This window comes from Perca fluviatilis, chromosome 18 (genome assembly GCF_010015445.1).
Source record: "Perca fluviatilis chromosome 18, GENO_Pfluv_1.0, whole genome shotgun sequence".
Classification (NCBI taxonomy): domain Eukaryota; kingdom Metazoa; phylum Chordata; class Actinopteri; order Perciformes; family Percidae; genus Perca; species Perca fluviatilis.
The window spans coordinates 18,056,249-18,076,869 of record NC_053129.1 but is presented as its reverse complement, the minus strand read 5'-3'; the positions used below and the strand labels follow the sequence as shown (position 1 = coordinate 18,076,869).

The 20,621-nt window shown below is 37.9% G+C and overlaps 1 protein-coding gene and 1 non-coding gene across 2 annotated transcripts in view; both read left to right on the top strand.

The window, feature by feature from the left end:
* The window catches only part of si:dkey-71h2.2 (low density lipoprotein receptor adapter protein 1), a 38,375-nt gene extending 24,225 nt beyond the window's left edge, over positions 1–14,150 (top strand). The window contains 7 exon segments of the mRNA XM_039782307.1: positions 4,488–4,602; positions 5,210–5,282; positions 5,668–5,754; positions 7,926–8,056; positions 9,556–9,590; positions 13,022–13,100; positions 13,103–14,150. Coding sequence (XP_039638241.1) covers positions 4,488–4,602; positions 5,210–5,282; positions 5,668–5,754; positions 7,926–8,056; positions 9,556–9,590; positions 13,022–13,100; positions 13,103–13,123 — 541 coding nt within the window. The 3' untranslated portion in view covers positions 13,124–14,150.
* On the top strand, positions 8,257–8,372 carry LOC120547347. The gene has a single exon (XR_005637051.1). It is a non-coding gene; the product is annotated as a U5 spliceosomal RNA (small nuclear RNA).
* Positions 14,151–20,621: the final 6,471 nt, after the last annotated feature.

The window sequence follows — 20,621 nt, the reverse complement described above, 5'->3', positions numbered from 1 at the left end:
ACAATGTTGTCAGTGTGTTAACGTTGGAGTCCCGACCCGACTCTTGGCAAACAAGCGATTGCGCCTGCTTTAGAAAGTTAACTAGTTGCAAGTTTGCGGTAAAATGCAGTTGGGTTGTCAAGGTCAAAGCATGTATGCAGCTGTGAATCAAATAATCTTATTATAAATAATGTTATGTCATTTTTTTACTCTTACACTGAATGTGTGCTGCTTCAATCCAGATGCACGTGTTGAGGATGAGGACCTGCCTGAACCGGAGGTATCGGTCTGAAACAGAGCTGAACAGTCCGACCAGTGTAATTAGTTATGTTATTAATTTGTTTACAATTTTTCGGGGTTCAACCAGTGCTGCTCAAGCAGAAAGACAGGGTCAGGGAGAGAAAGAGATGGATTCGTTAGGCATTGAAGAAAGAGTAGGAGAGGAGGACAGCATCCAACAGTGTGTCCTCCTCAGTTTTTGATACTTAAAAATTAAGTTACCGCAAGCAAAGTGCACCCATTCAGTAGAATGGCTCAGAAGCACATACATTACAATTACGTTAAAATTAGGTTTTTGTACAAATTAAACAAACAATATATGACATGGTAATGTGAGCTTGAGAGGTGCTGGTGGATTTTATAAATTTGGAGGAGCCAGGCTAGCTGTTTTCCCCTGCTTCAGTCTATATGCTAAACTAATCTAAGATAACTTTCTACTGGCACTAGCTCCATAGCTAGTAAGTCATGCATAGACATGAGTGGTATAGATCTGATGTAACTCTCGCTAAAGGGAGTAAGCGTAGTTTAGAAAATGCCAACTATTATTTTAAATCAGAAAATAATGGATCAGGAAACAAATGTATATATTAATCAAATCTTACATTTCATGGCTCCGAACACAAGGTAAGTAATATCGGTGAAACAAAACAAATTGTGTCTTTGGGTTAGATTTGCCACTTGCAGATCAATAGACACGTTTAGGCTTGTGTTGATGGGCTTTTATGAACAATACTGTGTAAACCTAATCTTATTTGGTTACACTTTACTTTAACTTTTCTACATAAGACTGACATGACACTGTCATGAACGTGTCATAAAACATTATAAACAAGTCATAAACGTTTATGACATAACTCTTTTTTAGTAAGTGTCATTCGGTTTTGTCATGACACGTTAGGGTTAGGGTTAGGGTCAGGGTTCATGTGTCATGACAGTGTCATGACAGTGTCATGTGAGTGTCATGTATTCATGACAGTGTCATGTCACTCTTATGTAGAAAACTTAAAGTAAAGTGTTACCTCTTATTTTTATTTCTAAAGAATGATACAGACAGTGATACCTACATCTACCAACGAGCAGAACATTGTGAGGTGTGTCAGCTTCCATCTGGACTGGTGTTACTGATTCACATGCTGACATGAGCTCTTAGAGACCGACCAGCATATCAATCAGCAAAACCTACGGCTCAGAACATGAGAGGTAGAAGTGTAACTGACACTCCACCTGTTGATGATGCACATTGTTCTGATACTATTAGATCTGTACGATGTGTCTGTGTTCTATCTTTGCCCTAAACATTCATGGAAGTGTTTTTCCATTTCCTGTTTGAGAATTTGCAAAAATGTTTTGACGACTGCTTCCATGCAGCAACAGCAAAATGCGGTTTTTCGTGAATGCACTTATGTCAGATAAAAAGTTCAACAAAAGGTAGTTCATTGTTGTGTTAAACAGCACACCTGCTTTAGTCAGTGTAAATGGAGAATCTGAGGCTTTGATGTATGAAGTTCTATTCACGCTTTGTACTGTAAATATTTAAATATTTCCATTGATATTCCCTCTCTGCCTCACAAACACCGGTGCTCTACACAGCTAGGAGATCAAAGGCTTGAGGTTCACACAGCTTTGGAGATATGATGCAGACTGACAGCTCAGCTTCTGTTGTTCAAGCTTAGTGAAAACTCTGTGATGCTGTCAATTATTTTTTGTTTCAAGCTGAAGGCTTATTCTTGGAATATGACGAGCCATTGTGTAGCACATTGGTGGCAGTATTTTTTAGAATTATTTTTTTTTTTTAACCAATTGTCTTAAAATCTGTGAAATCTGCATGCACAAGGGTTTTTCAGTTACCTTTTTATTTCATCACACTCCATAGAAGTGACTGTAAATGGAAGAATCAGCTTGTGCGTCTTTGCCAAAAAGATGAAATGCGTATTCACTCCGATGAGACGTTTAGAGATTTATAATATTCTCACGTGGATGCTGTATTATAATGAACCTTTTTTTGTACCCATACTGCATGATACATTGTTGTGAAACTCTTTCTGTTGATAATAGAAGATGGGATGCAACTTTCATAAGATCCATATTGTTCACCATCATTGTGTAATTCTGGACACAGCTCACTGTAAAATTACAGTCATAGATTCTTGCCAATACTGTAGGCACTGTATGAGCAGTGCACTGACGTATTTGCTCATTTTGCTTATGTTCACTGCTGAAATCATAACGTGTTGTGGACAATGAACCACATTTCTTGTTAAAATGCATTTCTAAAAGTCTGTCTCAGATCTTCTGGGCATCTCTCTACTGTAGTATACGATAAGAGAGAGGAGTAATGAGTTCCAGGCATGGCTGTGTTTACAGACTTTGTATCTTCAGGCTACATTCCTCTGAGTGACCATGGTTATTTAGAACCTTTATCTAAACTTTGTATAACATGCTCAGGATGGGACATTCTAGTAGAACTATGCGATACGTTGTATAAAGAAAATCAAATTAGTTGCAGCTTTTAAATAAGCTTTATTTACCTAATAAATAGGTAAATAAAACCCTAAAACATTGATTTCTTAAATGACAAGAACACTGCTTTACCATCACTACAGTTACTATTGATAGTACTGCTATGTAATACTGTACTACTGTCAAATTAACAATTAAAATGCATCATTGTGCAGTATATAATACATTAATTTATTATCAATAATTTATGTATTAATATTATTGAAAACCAGTTGAAATTTAGAGAGTGCACACACAGCAACATAAAACTCTGTGGAAGCTCAGACAATTAAAGCCTACAGAAATAAGTGAAATTTAGGTTGTGAAAGTGGATAATATCTCCGTAAGATGATACTTACTGTAGGTTTAAATTGAGCAGTTTGGTTACATCACACTTGTTTTCCAAACTTAAATAGGTCAACCCTTTCAACTTTTTCACTGCAAATTTTTCTGCAATTAAAGCCCAAATAGAAGTTAGAACACTGGGGAGATGGGGAAATACTGGGCTGGCTGGGTGTCCTGGGCATTGCAATGTGGGTCATGCATCAGTGGTGCAAGGCAAACAATCTGAGAGGGAGATCCGAGCACTGGTGTGTTCATGCTTGTTGTTTGATCAAATAAATTACTTTATTTATAGTGCCCCTTTTTGATGTGGTGCAGCAAAAGAGTGGCTGCAAGCTGCAGATCCCTTTTGTTTACGGTTTACAAGTAACTGTAATGATGCAGTCATATGGTGTCATCCCTCACTGTGAAAATGATGACATGCATTGAGCGACTCTGAGTATCTAATTGAGAATCTTTTTGTGTAGTATGAGAGTGATTTTACTCTAATAATGCTACACAATCGCAGGTCAAGTGCATCCCTTGCTGTGGCTCATTCACAGATCTATTTAAAGCAACAAACACACTCTGCTGGTTCAGGTAACAACCTCAGATAGACATACGGGGTGACTTGAGATCGATACCGCTTCTAATAAAATCCGACCAAAACAAATTCATAGGTTTTGTGTCCATCGCGTCAGCAAACCCATACGAGCTGTTGTGGGGGAGTCATCAAAAACTCATACTTTTTAAGCTGGCGTGTGTTGCCTCAACACAAAATCTGTAAATGTTGTCCCTTTACCTCCATTATCTCTTGACTGAATATTTCAGGGTCAATTGACCATCCGAGCCTTGAATGGAAAAACTTGGAATACACAATGCAATATTATATCACCATTTGAGTTGATTTTTTTTTTTTTGTTGCATAAAGCACACACACTATCTGGAAATATGAAGTACCAAAGAGCTCAGTCACAGCTTCAAGCAGCTCTCATGTCACTGCTGCTCATTTGTCTCCTGCTTCACCATTCCCAGCTGTGGGACTTAATCAGCATAATATTCAAAACCAGCACTCTCATCCTGCTATGATTGTTTTTCATATGCATAGGGAAAAGGTTGAGTTGCAAAAGCAAAGTTATGGCCTAAATCGTAGCTTATCTTGATGTATGAGGTTGTATTAAGAGTGTGCAGGCTAGCAGCTAATGCAATGTACATGGTGTCCTTTGTTCTGCATGTGTGTCCTGTGATTAAAAATGATGTTTGCCTTATTCATTCATTCATTTGTGTCATAAATTGGTTCCCGTCTGCTGCAATTACTCATTTATCATCATAAATGCACTTATGTCAGGTGGATTGATAGTGTTAGTATACTGGAATAATGTTTTTTGTTGTTGTCTCTTCTCATCCAGAATCTCGTACTGCACAGCAGATAAAACTCAGGATAAGGTCTTTGCATATGTCTCTCAGAGTCCGTTCAATGAGACCCTGGAGTGCCATGCATTTCTCTGCCAAAAGAAGAAGATTGTAAGTGTGCAACACTTGTGATTTTGTTGTATATACCTGTGTGGATATATCTGTATTCAGCTTGATGTGTGGGGGAAAATGGTCTTGGACTTGAGCAGGTCTTAAGGTCAGTTTGGTTGGGGTCTCAGTAATTAACTGCCCTTGGGCTGCAACTAGTGCAGTAGTGTGGCTCCATCTTGTGGCAGGACACCTTACAGCTCACCATTCTATTGTATTCTGTTGAGCCAACATATGTTTTTGAGAATCTGAATCTAATCTAAAAAGATTAGAAATAGTTTGGTTTTAAAGAAAGAAAATCTATAATGTATTCATTTAAATATTGCAGTAGATAATCAGACTAAAGATGTTAAAGCAAAACACCAAATTGAATCACAACTTTTAATTAGGCTTTATACTGTGTGTGTTATATTTTTCTCTCAGATGTTTTATTGTGTATGATACCTCTTTTTTTTCTTCTGTATTTTACTTCATAGTTGTTGGTTGTGTTGTTCTTGGTTTTTATCTGCTGTTTTTTCTGGAAAGCACTTTGTAAGCTTGTTAAGAAAAGTGCTATAGAAATAAAGTTTGTTATTATATCATTATTCTTCCCCTTTACTTTTCTCTCCAGGCTCAGGCTGTGACATTGACGGTAGCCCAGGCCTTTAAAGTAGCCCTCGATCTTTGGGAGATTGCTCAGGAAGGTGAGTTCATGGAACAGGAAGAAGGTGAGATTGAGACAGTTGGGTAAAAGTTTTTTCTCTTGAACTGTTTCCAAAAAAAAAAAGATTAATGAAAGGCTGTAATCCATCCAATCTAACTAATACTCATAATCCTTTTGGTTTTTAAGCCAAGTTGAGAGGGCAGTTATTTAATGTTTAACAACCAAGGGACTGAAGGAAAATGCTTCACATGCTCAGCCACCATTCTGACCTCCACAATCTCCACTGCGCTATATAAATGACACACAACAGTACTTCCTCCACATAAAATTTCCACTAAACCTGAATTGCAACCAAAAGTTCAAATACCAACACATTTCAAACATCATGTAGTCTTCGTAAGGTTTAGCTTTTTTCCTGTTTGCAGACAAAAGCAAGAAGGCTAGGACCTGCTGTTCTTGTGCAGCAAGCAAAGGGCAGACAGAGACAACTGACACTCAGTGTGTTCCAGCAGGTAAGCTCATCTGATTTTGTCCTTATCCCCCATGTGTATCACATTAAGTTCAACAGCAATGACAAGAGATGTTATTTTATTTGTAAAAGGTTGAACAATTAACCTGAACACAGCAGTATGTCTTGCTGATAATTACTACAAGAGAAGGTTCATCTTTATTATCAGTTTAAAGTGAATGGTGACTTTTTTTGGTTTCCAATTTAAGAAATGGCAACACACACCTGAATAAATTAATGAGTGGTATCAGTGTTCTCATCTAATGCTCAGGAAGACAACTGATAAACCTATTTCCTAAAAAGCCAAAGTGTTCCCTTAAACTCTTAATGAATAAATGGGTTTGCAATTTACAATCAAGAACAGTGACCGCAGGGTAGAAAATCAATTGCCACAATAGCTTTTATATGGACTTTAACAACTTTTATTTTTATATAACGTTGACTGGCAGAAATGGCAGCAAGTAGCAGTGATGATGCTAACACAAACTACACAAAGTTAGCTCTACAGGTAAATAAATAAATGACCTGCGTGTGTCCCTAATCCATCAAGGGGTCGCACAGATTAACCCTTGTGTTGTCTTCCCATCAACACGTTTTTTTTTTCCGACGTTTTTGACGCCTTTTTTTCCAAATTTGTTTTTGCTTTTTCCCAACGTTTTAAATTGTTAAATTTAAGCGTTTATTTCTAAGGCTCCCATATTTTCTGATATAAAACAAAAATTGAAAACTGGTCAATGTGACCCAAAGTCAACACAAGGGTTAAAAGCTCACAAAAGTTATAGCTACATTAGCATTAAATAGATGCTGTTTGACTGCTGCACAGATCTACTCCTTCTGGTTATTTATAACATTCTTCACTCACAAGAAACACTTGACTCTGACCAGATAGCTGGAGCTAACCGCTAATTATACACACTGAGCTAACTGGTACATATGCTTCTTGTGGTAATGGGAATTTTTCACCCAATCCTTTTGTGATTTGTGCAGTTTGAGACACAAAAAAAACTGCTGTCACTTCATCTCTTAATAAGTCATTCAGGTTTGTTTTCTATTCTACCCCGTGTGTGCATGCGCATCACTCTATTTTTTTTTAATCAACTTTAACTTTGATTGTTGATCATCACCTAGTGATGTATGTTTAATGTTATAGAGAAATTCTTAATATTTGACACATTGTTTGGTAGGGTTTTGTTGCTGCAGTGGTTAATGTTACAATTGTAACTATTATAATTCTCAGAGGATGAGGATAAAGATGATGTAATCACAGTTTACTGTATTAGGCTAGAGAGAAAGAAACTGCCTATCACTGACAAGATTACAATGACCTGATTAGTTCTGTAAAGATGACAACTGTAATATGTTGCAGTCTCTGAAACGAGACAGTAAGTAGCTGCAGATTTACAGTAAGTACAGACCAAATTTCTCCAGACTTGAGGACCTGGTTTCTTAATCCTCAAAAACCCAACATTTTCCAGTGAACGTGATTAAGTAAATGCTTCTGTATTCAGTTGCATAATGACTTTTAAATGACCTTTCCCGTGGTAATGTGTACACAACAATGAGACTTGTAATTTTGTAGTTTGACACTGCACCCTCTCACACACAAATTGAACTGCCGTCAATCACTTCTCACATTGACTTAGAGGAGAAATCATCTAATTATACGCCACTAATTGGTCAATCACGGGAGCAGGAGATTTAAAGTACTTCCCAATAGCCATGACATTTATAGGTCAAAATGTTTTCCACTCATTAGGGGGTCAAAGGGTCTGCAAAATGAGACTTAGTCATCCATTCAATGTGTTGTTAGTTAATTTCGCTTTTCCAGATTTCTTTCAATTGAAACTGGCTCCACGTCCAGCGGTAGTGGCCCGAGGGCAGAGAGAAAATGCAATGTGAACGCCTCAAGGATCTCGGGGGTGACTGGGCACAGAGAGTTGTGTGAAGGTTTTGCAGAGATGATTTAAATTCAGCATGTTGCAGAGAAAGCAGTGTGTGCCACAGGCTGGAGTTGATGTTTCACCTAAAGAGACAGAAAAAGCTGACTAGTCTCTCCTTCTCTCTTCTCTGCTGTGTGTCTGGATGTGCGCCATCCTTTCCCTCTTCTCTGTTCCCTATGTGTCTCACCTCTTGTGTCCCCGTCAACCTCTTGTCCACACCTGCCATCTCCCTCAGATCTCCCAGAGGCACACAACCCTGTTGGGATTGAGCCAAGTCTCCGGAGGCCCTTCTTCTCTGCATCACTCAGCTCACCCTCGCCTCGCAGTAACCCTACTCGAAGGCGACCAATCAAACACGACTCTTGGGTAGGTAACACCATCTGGCTCCAAACTGCTGATTTTGCCAAAATAATGCTTAAAACAGTTCAATGGTTACTGGTGACTTGTATTAAAACATGCTTGCCTGTAGTTGACATGGTTTACTATTACAAAGCATCTAAAAGTTGTATATTAAGTGAGATTTTAAATTTTAGATATTTAATTTAATTTAAATTTAATTTAATAAGATATTTATTTTCTCTTCATAACGCACAAGTCTTTCGCCTTTTACTAAAGACTTCCGTGGAGAGGAACACAAATGAGTTGAACCTATTTTTGGTGGGCTCTGCTGTTTGGCTGAGCCTTGTGTATTTGTGAAAAGCAAATAAGCTGTCCTTAACTAGACTTCTGTTTGAGGTGGTGATGGCGCAATGGATATTACACCTGCCTTTGGTGCGGGAGATCCGGGTTCGATTCCCACTGCGATACATCAACCAGTGTGTCCCTGAGCAAGACACTTAACACCTAGTTGCTCCAGAGGCGTGTGACCTCTGACATATATAGTAATTGTAAGTCGCTTTGGATAAAAGCGTCAGCTAAATGACATGTAATTAAAATATTAATTTTGCTAGGTTTGTAGAATGAATACTAAAGTAGGGGGTTACCTACATGTATGTGGAGAGCAGTGTGTCCATTAGTGAACAAAATATTGACAATTAAACAAATAAACTCTTGTCAAAAGGTACTTAGTTGTTGACTGTAGTTTTCTTCTTTAAAATATGATTGTTTAAGTACAGTTATTATTTGGAGCTGTGATGCCACCAATTTCAATTGCCTTGCATATGTATGTATGTATGTATGTAGTTGTACTGTAAATAATTTTAAATGTTTATGCTGCAGGAGGTTCATCGGTCACCCTCGTGGTGTTCACTTACATATTAACACTAGGTGGCACCATAATCCTGAGATTGCCTTTCATACAGGCTGATGTCACACAAATTCATCTGTCTATATTGTTCGTATTTTCCCTGAATTGATTTTCTCTAATTGGGAGAATTTATCCTTTAATTGAGCCTGATTTCATCAGCTAGTCCAACTTTGTCTTTAATACCTCTTTTTCTGTTTTGGTTGTTTAAAATCCCTCTACGTTTGCCTTGCCAAATTAACAAAAACTTCAGTGGAAATTGGACACAATGATATTTATATTATTATATTGATTAGTAACTCATGAATTAAGAACTATGTAAGGCAATTGAAATTGGTGGCATCACTTGCAAAAATGTATCCTTATCCATATATTTCGTGCAATATTGTCATACTGTACAGTCACATTGATTAGAATAGAAAATGCATGTAAAAACATCTGCATTGTGCAGTATTTGATTTTTATTTTGATATTTAATTTGTGTGTCACTTGGATAAAATACATTCTGACAAACAGCTGACTCAGTGAAGAGGCACAGGAGCTTGGAAAGCACAGAAGCAGCAGGATTGTAATATTAAGTAATTTATGTGTGTATTGATTCATATTGTTCATGTCCCAACAGGATGTGGAGGATGGAATCGATGATCCGTTCTCAAGGTAACCTTTGCATTTGACTACTAAGTCTGCTAAACACAGGGGATATATATTTTTAATTTATGAAAGGAGATGGGATTGTTCTCAAAATACTTATGTTCCCCTCTCAAAACCAAGTTTATGAAACCATTATTGATGTTGATTCCAGTTCTAACTGGAGATAGATCACCTTTTGAGTGCTGTCAAGCTATTTTAAAGGACGAGGGGGGGGGGGGGGTTTGGGAAACTTTTAAAAATATTAAAGGGGGGGGGTGGGGAAACCTTCAAACAATATTAAAAAAAAAAAACAACACCTTCATTTGACACATTGATTGACACAGGTTTTTATTGAAATTTATACACGCAGACAGGGACATGCAATAGTGGTGAGGGGTTAAAAATTATGAAAGCTTTTAGCGATTTAGTAAGATTTTACAAAGTAGATTTACATAAATGCCCTGCTGTTAGCAGTAGAAAGAAGTTAAAACTTTAACAACTGTCGTTAAAGTAGGTGTTGTAAAGCTCTAGTGTCTTACTAAACCAAAGCTGAATAAAACATGGTTTTGGGTCAATCAGCTGTTTGGCCATTGCAAGTATTTGGAGATGACGTGATCCACTACCTTGTACAACACTGTTGTTATGTTGAAATACCTTAATAAAATAGCCCAGTTTTGATTCCTACAACCCAATGCTATAGGCCGTTAACTTTACTGCTAATTACTACAAGGGTTTAAATTTAAAAATATATATTATTATTCATTATTTTTTTGTTTGACTTTTATTTATATCAATGCATGTGAATAGACTAGTGTGCGCTTGTGTTAAACACTAAGCTGATTGACTGATTAGAATTCCTGTGTAACTAGTGAGCAGTTTGGACATTTGTGAGATCAATGTAGCGCTCTTGAGACATTACAGTCAATATTAGTGACTATCGTTTCCTTTACTGCCAACACGATGGCAACCTCTCCTGACAGAGCTGTCAGGAGCACAGAGACTGAAGCCAGGCATTTTATCTCTGAACTAGGATTACAATGCAACACTTTTTTTTATTTTCTTTGAGAGCGTGACGGTCTGTGAAATAGCGTGAGGCGCCTGCAAGAGCCTAAAATGTGAAATGTGAGTCTCAAGGTTAAAACGGGTTTTGTGTTGTAGCCTTGCTTCTGCGACATCATCCACTTGGTCTCTCTGACATACTCTTTGATAATGTGCCTCCATGCAGAACAAATTGTGTGGCGCCCTCTGCATGGCTTTTCATTTCCTCATATAACCAGCTGATATGTGTCTATGTGTCCTGCAGTGTTGTGTTATCCCTCCGTAAAGAGAGAAGAGCAGAGAAGGGAGGGTGACTCATACATTAAAGAGATAACAACTCATTAAGTTGTGTTGCCTGCAGCTAATGGATCGGTTTGTTGTGTTGGAGCATGCAATACTTTGGTTCAAGCAAATGGAGATTATATGCAGAAGTGTATGTAGAAGCTGGCTGGGTGTGAAGGGAGATCGGAAGAGGAAGGCAGGTCATCCCAGTGGCTGTTCTCAGCAGGGACCAGGAAATACTGACCTCAAGTGTGGATGTCAAATGGAGGAAGGTGAAACACTTAGATCTAAATCTGACATCACAGAGGAAATGCTGAAGGATTTTGGGAGTGTTAGAGCAGACCTCCTCTGCAGAGATCCACAAGGATGTCAGGCTTTGCTAGTGGCGGTGCATGAATAGTGGATACGATCTGTCCTGAAACGTGGAACTGTCACACCTCTTTAGTGTTACATGTGACTTTGAGAGTGCTTTTAGATGGAGAGGAGGGTTGTGAGATCTGTCTTTGGGCACATTTTAGGAATGTTCAGGGATCACACTTTTAAATAATACCATGGTTTGCTATAGGCATGGTCAAGAATTAGATTTAGCTCTGCTAAAAATGCAGTTCGCAAATGTTTAACGCACTACAAGATATGGGAGCTTGCTTATCTTGATCCATTTTGTTCCCTGGCCACAGCCGTGAACTGTTTGGTCCTCAAATGCTCTGTCCTTTTTAGCAGCTTTGTGTAGCTTCTAACATGGGACATTCAAATAGTAATTAGTTGTTGACTAGTTGGCACACACATTGGAAATAAAGCAGGTATTGTTTTCATCCTTTCAGTTTGTTTTTTTGTAGGGTATCTCTCATGTACACAATCATTTTTTAATTAACTGTATCAGCACAGGTCAGGGATTAAGCCTTTGTGAAAAATGTAATTGTTAATACAGTATATAGTTATTCAAGTATATTCAACTATTGACATCAACCTCAGTTCAAATGGGTTTAATAAATGGTTTAATTTGTATTTAAGATTTCTTCAATTAATGGTGACCTTTGCCAGCTTGGTGAGGTACTTGAATTATATAACCTCATCTAAATGTGACAAGTTATTATTCTTTGTAATTCTAAGCTTCTTGAGGGTTTCTTTACTTTATGTATGGTGGTGCTGGAGTCTTGGTGTCCTTTCTGTGACCGTCTCTAGCAAGAGACATTCTGTTTTAACATATTTTAACATTTAGTCACATAGTCATTTACTCTGTCTTTTATCTGGCATGCAGCAACATGGAAGTAGAGGAGATGGACACCGGTATGTGATTTGACCAGCATTTTATTGATATTGCATGTTGCACGAGGCCTTACATTAAGAATACCACTCATTTCTGTACAGTACTATTACATTTTTGCACCGTCCAGACTGTCCAGAAATAACCAAATAATTAAAATCAGTAATTCTGATCCTTGGACCCTTTGTGATGAGCTGACATGCCTCAAGAACCCCGTCCACCACTAGTATTTGCACATTTGTGACCTGCTGTACAGGAAAAATATTATTCACATTAAAGTTATTTAGCATGTTGAATACATCTGGAATATATAGGCCAGACACTTCTCCTGCAAACTATTGGTAATCTCTTTTTAGGGGTGTCAGTTGTGGGGATTTGGTTAGGACTAAATTATTTCTTTTGTTATTTAAACATCATAGTTTTAATAGTGAAATTTACTATTTAAAATTTTTCAAATCTTCTATTTGAGAAATACTGATTGAAATAATCACCTTAGTTCATAGTTTGTGTTGAGGTGTATCATTTGATAGTCTTGTCATTTCTTTTATTCATCAGAAATGGAAACATGAATAAACTTATGTACGGAGTAACAGTTCCGTTAACGTTGTGCTCTAGTTATCATTTGGTTTTTAATGGTCACTATTGTTTGTATGATTGACCTTGTAGATATTGTAATTCTCCACCTGATGGCTCACTATATGTTCGCCCTCCCACCCTTTCACCGCCATTCGAGTCATTCTACATTTCATGCTTTTTTTTTCTCTGTTTTTAACTTTGCATATCCTGTGAACCCTTTTGATGAATAAATATTTACTGCCATTGACCTCTGTAGCAATACTACTTTTTCCTCTTCCTCTCTTTCTGTCTCTGTCAGACTGGCCGAGCCCTGCTCCGAACCCGTCTCTGACAATGCAGCTCTGAGTGTCCGGGAGGTCTCCATCGAGAATCTGTTGTCTGCCACAATGAGTTTGAATAACACACGCAGGCAATAGCTTCCCAACTTACAGAACCACCGAAATGTGATGGAAATCATACCCCTCAGGCCCCAAGAACAACAACAAATACCAAACATTACTTGAACAGATAGCAAAAACATATCATGCTTCCCGGTGAATCAGAGTGACTCTGTTTGATTTTCGGTGACCGCTGCAGAGAAAACAGAATGGATACCCTGATATTATAAACTGCTGTTTCTGTGAATGCCTGCCAGTCAACACACTCCATTCAGTCCTACAGTCATCTCCTGCCATATTCAAACTCTCACAAAATGCCAGATGAAAGATGTGCAAAACAGCATTGAAAGACCAGAAAGACCACAGAGTCTCCTTCTTATAAAAACAAATACTTAATACTCACACATGGATTCCACTTGTAAATTCTGATGAAGATTTTCTCAGCATCAAGAAGTCCAGAGATGTGTGTACATAAAAGGCTGTCATCTCTTTCTCGAAGCTCTCTGATCTTGTCGTTTGCTTGAAGGAGTAACAGCTGCCAGTCTCAGCAGTCACTGGAAGAAGTCCAGTGTTAGAGGTACAAATCTTTAGTCATGATGTTTGATAAATTATGCGTTCAGCATTCGGTTAGTCCAGTGTTAGAGGTACAAATCTTTAGTCATGATGTTTGATAAATTATGCGTTCAGCATTCGGTTTGTTGTGCTGATTCAACCAGTTCTTTGAAGAATGAAACGGCATGCGTGTACCCATGTATCATCTTTTTTATTGATTGCAACATAAATGTGTCATTTAAAAAAAAAAAAAAGAATCAACCTGGGTAATCAAGGAAATGTTTCTGGAAGAGGTATACATGTAACCTTTACAGAGTGTGGTACACTGCAACATTTATTACCAACAAATCCCCACACAAGACTGCTTACTTTGTGTATCCAGGACTTTAACCTAATCTCTTTGCCCTCTTCAGCAGATAGATTTGCTCAGTTATCATGGAGATTGTTTAGTTTGTTATATAAGATGTGGGGGTGGCATCAAGTTATAAAAAATATTTGTGTGTGTGTGTGTGTGTGTGTGTGTGTGTGTGTGTGTGTGTGTGTGTGTGTGTGTGTGTGTGTGTGTGTGTGTGTGTGTGTGTGTGTGTGTGTGTGTGTGTGTGTGTGTGTGTGTGTGTGTGTGTGTGTGTGTGTGTGTGTGTGTGTGTGTGTGTGTGTGTGTGTGTGTGTGTGTGTGTGTGTGTGTGTGTGTGTGTGTGTGTGTGTAAAATCTATCTCCCAAGTCACAAAATTTGCTTCCAAGGACTTAACAATCTGTACAGCATACGAACCTCTATTTCAATAAAGGAAAAACTCCCCCAAGAAAAAAGTGAATAAATTATCAGAAGACGGAATTGAGTTACCCATTTTTTTTATCCATTTGTTACCATGTGACCAAAACTGGCATGGATTGTGCACGGCCCAGGATAGGAGGGCTCTGCAGCGGGTGTTTAAAACCGCCCATTGCATTGATACCCATCTACTGAGCATTAGTGATATCGGTGAGGTGTGCAGAGCTCAAAGGATAAGACAATACCCACTCCAGCAACTGGTTGTACACCCTGCCGCTGTCGTACCACCAGACTACAGAACAGTTTCTTTCCTTTTTTTGTGCAGAATAAGGGGACTACAACTTGTGCAACACTGTGTTGTAGAATGACAATAAATGAACCTCACCATGACAACTGAGAAACGTCATCTGCTGAGGAAGGCCATGAGTTGTTGCTAAAAGCTTTGGAAGGTCAAGAACGAACAGTCAAGCTTAGTGTTGCTCTGTAGTGTCAGACACTTAGTCTCATTGGGTTTAAAGCAATGCATTCAGTAAGCCAGAGTTTAGGGACCACCATCAATGCTCTTGACAAACAACTACAGTTTGGCATTTAAAGGGGTTCTCCAGTGATTTAGTATTGCACTTTCATAATGTTGGGTGGCTCAGATGAGACCAATTATAACAACAATGATCCAAATTTAAGCCGTAGAGGCCAAGATATCCTCACCTGTACTCCCTTGTATGAGCCAAATTCCAAAAACACTGCATCCTACATTACCCTTAATGCAGTTAGTGTCTTTTATAAGACCCTACTTGCCTGGTAACACCCATATATTCCAAACTCCACGCTTCCAGTTTGTTAGGCAGGCTTTGATTTAAATATAAGAAAGACCATAATCCTGATGACATCACTATGACCTCATCTGGGACTTTGTAGTCACACATTATACAACTGTTTTTGCAGTTGCAAATGATTTACAATTCCAATAAAGTTGGGATGTTGTGTAAAATGTAAATAAAAACAGAATACAATGATTTGCAAATCCTTTTCAACCTATATTCAATTGAACTATAAAGACAAGATATTTAATATTCAAACTGATGGTTGAAATTGTATTGTTTTTTTTGCAAATATTCCCTCATTTTGAATTTGATGCCTGCAACACGTTCCAAAAAAGCTGGGATAGGTGCATGTTTACCACGGTGTTACATCACCTTTCCTTTTAACAACACCCAATAAGCATTTGGGAACTGAGGACACTAATTGTTAAAGCTTTGTAGGTGGAATTCTTTCCCATTCTTGCTTGATGTACGACTTCAGTTGCTCAACAGTCCGGGGTCTCCTTTGTTGTATTTTGCGCTTCATAATGTGCCACACATTTTCAATGGGAGACAGGTCTGGACTGCAGCCATGCTGTTGTAACACGTGAAGAATGAAATTAGCAGGGACGTCCCCAAAAAAGACTTTGCTTGGATGGCAGAATATGTTGCTCCAAAACCTATATGTACCTTTCAGCATTAATGGTGCCTTCACAGATGTGCAAGTTACCTAGGCCATGAGCACTAACACACCCCCATACCATCACAGAAGCTGGCTTTTGAACTTTGCACTGATAACAATATGGATGGTCTTTTTCCTCTTTGGCCCGGAGGTCATGATGTCCATGATTTCCAAAAACAATTTAAATGTGGACTTGTCAGACCACAGCACACTTTTCCACTTTGATGATATTATGGACTGTAGATAATGAAATCCCTAAATTTCTTGCAATTGTACGTTTAGAAATGTTGTTCTTAAACTTTTGGACTATTTGCTCACATGAGCTGCATCACCTTGCCCTATCCTTGCTTGTGAACAACTGAGCCTTTTGGGGATGCTCCTTTTTTATAAATAATTAATAATCATGAACAATTAACCTGTTTATCTATGGAATGTTCCAAACAGGTGTTTTTTGAGCATTCCTCAAATTTCCCAGTCTTTTGTTGCCCCTGTCCCAGCTTTATTGGAATGTGTTGCAGGCATCAAATTCTGTATATGGGCATGCGCTCTACCAGGTGAGCTACCCAGGCACCCAAAAACATGAGTTAATATTTGCAAAAAAACAAAGTTTATCAGTTTGAACATTAAATACCTTGTATTTGTAGTGTATTCAATTGAATATAGGTTGGAAAAGATTTGCAAATCATTGTATTTTGTTTTTATTTACGTTGTACACAATGTCCCAACTTCATTGGAATTGGGGTTTGTAATACTGAACAAACTGAATTTGATTTGTAAAATTGATGGGTGCCCCTTTAAGGTAAACGCATCTTCTTTTTTTTCATATATTTTATTGGATACAGTGTTCAAACAATATTTACAACATAGTACAATATAAGTCTCCATATTGTGTTTTCAGAATGAACAATTCTTCAAAACAACTGTCCTTTTGTGGTTTTGGGTAAACGCATCTTAATCTGGTTTTAAAGTCTTAAATCCATCAAAAAACACACTCAAGGACTACCGTACTATTGAAGAAATGTGGATGATCAGTAATCAAAATGAATAATTTATTGATAACCCTTGTGCTTGCTTGCGTTATGTTAACATTGTCAATAGATTGTGTTTGTAAAGTAAAGAAAACACAATCTTCATCACTCAACACAACAGTAAACCTTTCTCTCGCAGAAACAGGCTGACATTCCTGTAACAATCAATTTTAGTGCTGTTTTATATCAATATGGCTTATGTAACCAAAATATAATGGCTGTTTTACATTCTATTGTCTCCTCAATCAGTCAGCTGCCCCTGTAAATAAAGAAAATGATACTGTTAAAGGAACACGCCGACTTATTGGGAATTTAGCTTATTCACCGTAACCCCCAGAGTTAGACAAGTCGATACATACCCTTCTCATCTCCGTGCGTGCTGTAAAGCTGTCTGACGGCTCCAGCGGCATCAGGCCATCACAGAACAGGCAGGCGAATGGTTCCAGTAATCCTACTGCTCTGAATAAGTGACAAAATAACTCCAACATGTTCCTATTTACATGTTGTGATTTGTAGAGCCACAGTGTGTACAAAAAACAATGTAACATGAGACACAGCCATCTTCTAACTGTAAACAAACCGGGAACTATATTCTCAGGCGGAAGAATATAGTAATTGGGCGGAGTGATATGCTTGCAGCAAGCCTGTCTGAGAATATAGTTCCCGGTTTGTTTACAGATAGAAGATGGCTGTGTCTCATGTTACGTTGTTTTTTTGTACACGCTGTGACTCTACAAATCACAACATGTAAATAGTGTAAACGTGTAAAATTTTGTCACTTGTCACAATTCGGAGCAGTAGGCTAGTTGGAACCAGTTACCTGCAGGATGTGTTCTGGGCTAAGCTAATAATATAATAATTACAGCACGCACGGAGATGAGAAGGGTATGTATCGACTTGTTTAAACTGATTTACTGAAAACAAACTATTAGAGTAAAGAAACCTATTTCCATATGCTGTATTTTTTCAATGTCAAAGCTGTGTATTTATGTATGCATATTGTATGATTATCAAAGAAGTAGGATAAATAGAATCGGGGCTTCACACAGCTTGTTTTTAAAAAACAGTAATCACTCTTGTTAATATGTGAATGTGTAGATGGTTGTATGTTTTGCATTAGGTTAGACAATTTGTACAAATATAATTGTATGTGGTTTTTATTACTTCAGGAATTGCTTTATTTTTTCAAAAGTTACCCACACACACAGTTCACATTTTCCTCTCTTAACTGCAATCTGTTTCAAAAAACACGTCCTTTGTCCCAAATCTTATTATGGACTAATATTGCTCTCCTTAGACTCAGCAAATAATTTTCATCCATCCGCTCAGATGACGTTCATTGTCAAGAGGATATTATAATTTGCCCACAGAAGTGGTCCTTCTCTCTGTATTCATGGCATCATGACTGAGGCGGGAGGTAGCGGGGAGCTCAGTGTCGTTGTCATGACACCCGCTGCAGAATAATTGGATGGCTTATCAGGTTACGCCGCCGTGAAGCTTAATTGCATTGTTTCGTTCCTGACAGGCTAAAATACGGACTCCATTGCATCATTGAAAGAAAGCTCTTTACTGTTTGGGTATCATAAATAGCCTCCAGCATGTCTATAGAGGATCATTAGTATTGACTGTTCAGCAGAGTGCACTGTCAAAATGCAACATTGTCATTTTGCATTACCTTTCTCTTGAACATTTTTCCTTGCAAGTAGAAATGATTTTTGCAACATTTTCTCACCTTTTCAGCTCCGTCATTGATTTGACTGATTGATTGATTCATGTGTGGAGGCTTCAGTATCTGCTGATTGAGAGATGGGCTGTTGTCCAGGAGCTCTCTGACTCGATAATGGTTTTCAATAATGACAACCATCAAACAGAGTTGAGAAGCACATTTACTAATAAGGATAAAAGCTGGAGTTGCTTTTGCACAGCTTCACCACAAGCTGCATTGTTTTCCAATGCAGAGACATATGAGGGGCACTATTAGATCTTAGTAAAATATAGTTTTTCACCCAGAATTTGCCTTTTTTAATTGATTTTCAAGCAAAAAAAGCGACGTAATATGATGTTATTTTGCAAACAAGTCCCTCTGTGTTATTTAGATTTGATCAATCCCTGTATTAATTGTATTGTGGCACGAATTGATCTGCTGGACTGAGAGTTTTGTTTCATGTAGTCAGTATTGTATATACTGTACACTTATTCCCTGCAAATCTTGAATGGATGCTGTTCTTTGGCATGGCAGAGAATTGTCCATGCGGGACGGGGGGGACAGACCTGCACTTGGACGTATAACATGCCAATTTGAGTCTGGAGTGCACTGAATACAAATCACGCTGCGGAGGTTTGAGTCCAGAAAACATCTGATGCTTTCAGAATTTTCAGATACGCTACTATTGCCCAAATTAACCACTGATGTTTACAGTATCGGTTTACTTTTCAAAGAAGGTGCTTATTTACTATCTATGCAATAGTGGGTTTCCAACACTGTCGTGATATTATGATAATAGCAATTTGTGTATAAACCACTAGCAGTTGTCCTGAACTGTGTAAAATGTGTACAGAATTTGGAAACTGTTATGGTTTGTTACATATTTATGCATAATAAATAATAAACAATAAGACATTGTACAAATATTTCATTGCACTCAACTGTCATTTTTCATATTGAATATAGAAGGCCACTTGCAGAACCGGTGTTTGGATACACTCAAAGCGTCTTCAGTCATACACAGAATAATTGCAAAGATAGTTTGGTCTTTAGCAGTGCCACACAATATGATCGCCATTTCTTTTTATAGCTAATTTGATTTCAAGATTGCTTTATAATTTGATCAATAATAACTTTAAAAAAAAACTTCCTCTAAAAGAACCAATTAAACCACCACAGCTCACTGTGCAGACAAGCACTTTATTTGTCATGACCCTTCTACTCATCTGTCCAGAACATTTTAATCTGTTTTCTTCTCAAACATTTTCCAGCTCAGTGTGGTTGATCCAAAACAAGGATTGTCTCTTGTTTGGCCTTCTGACTGCACCATTACATTGCTACATCTATTCAGTCAGCCCACTGCTGAAGATTGAAATCTTAAATAATAAATACCAGGTGCAAGGCAACAATATCCTATTTGTTTTCCCAATCACAAATAGAAAATAGAGAAAGGCCATATGAATTCTTAACCCAGGAAATTCAATTTCAGATAAAATTAATGTTTTTATAGCTGCACCTGCAAAATTTTAGAAAGATTTATCACACTGCCAACCTGATTAATCTTGAAAAATGTGTAGTCAACGAACCTTACACAAAGGAGGTTTTTGTTTTTGTTCACTGGCACCAAGTGGAACTAGTCAAGTAAAATGCATTTTAACAAACAGAATTTCCAAATGGCATTATTACAGATTAAGACCAAACCTAAAATTATGAATGAACAGAAAAATCACACATCACATTTATTAAAATGTGCGAATGAATATTTATGTGCACCTGGAACACTTCATAGAGAGTTGGCAAGGGTTCTGATAAGGGCTCATATTTTGCAGGTGTAAAACCCAATCTAATCAAAATTGTGTGTGTGTGTGTGTGTGGTCTGTGAGATGACAGTACCTTCTGTGGGTGTTTGTTTAGTCTGATTACTGTTTATGGAGGTGTGCAAATATTTTAACTTTTAAAGACGTGGAGGCTGCATCATGGCAGGGAG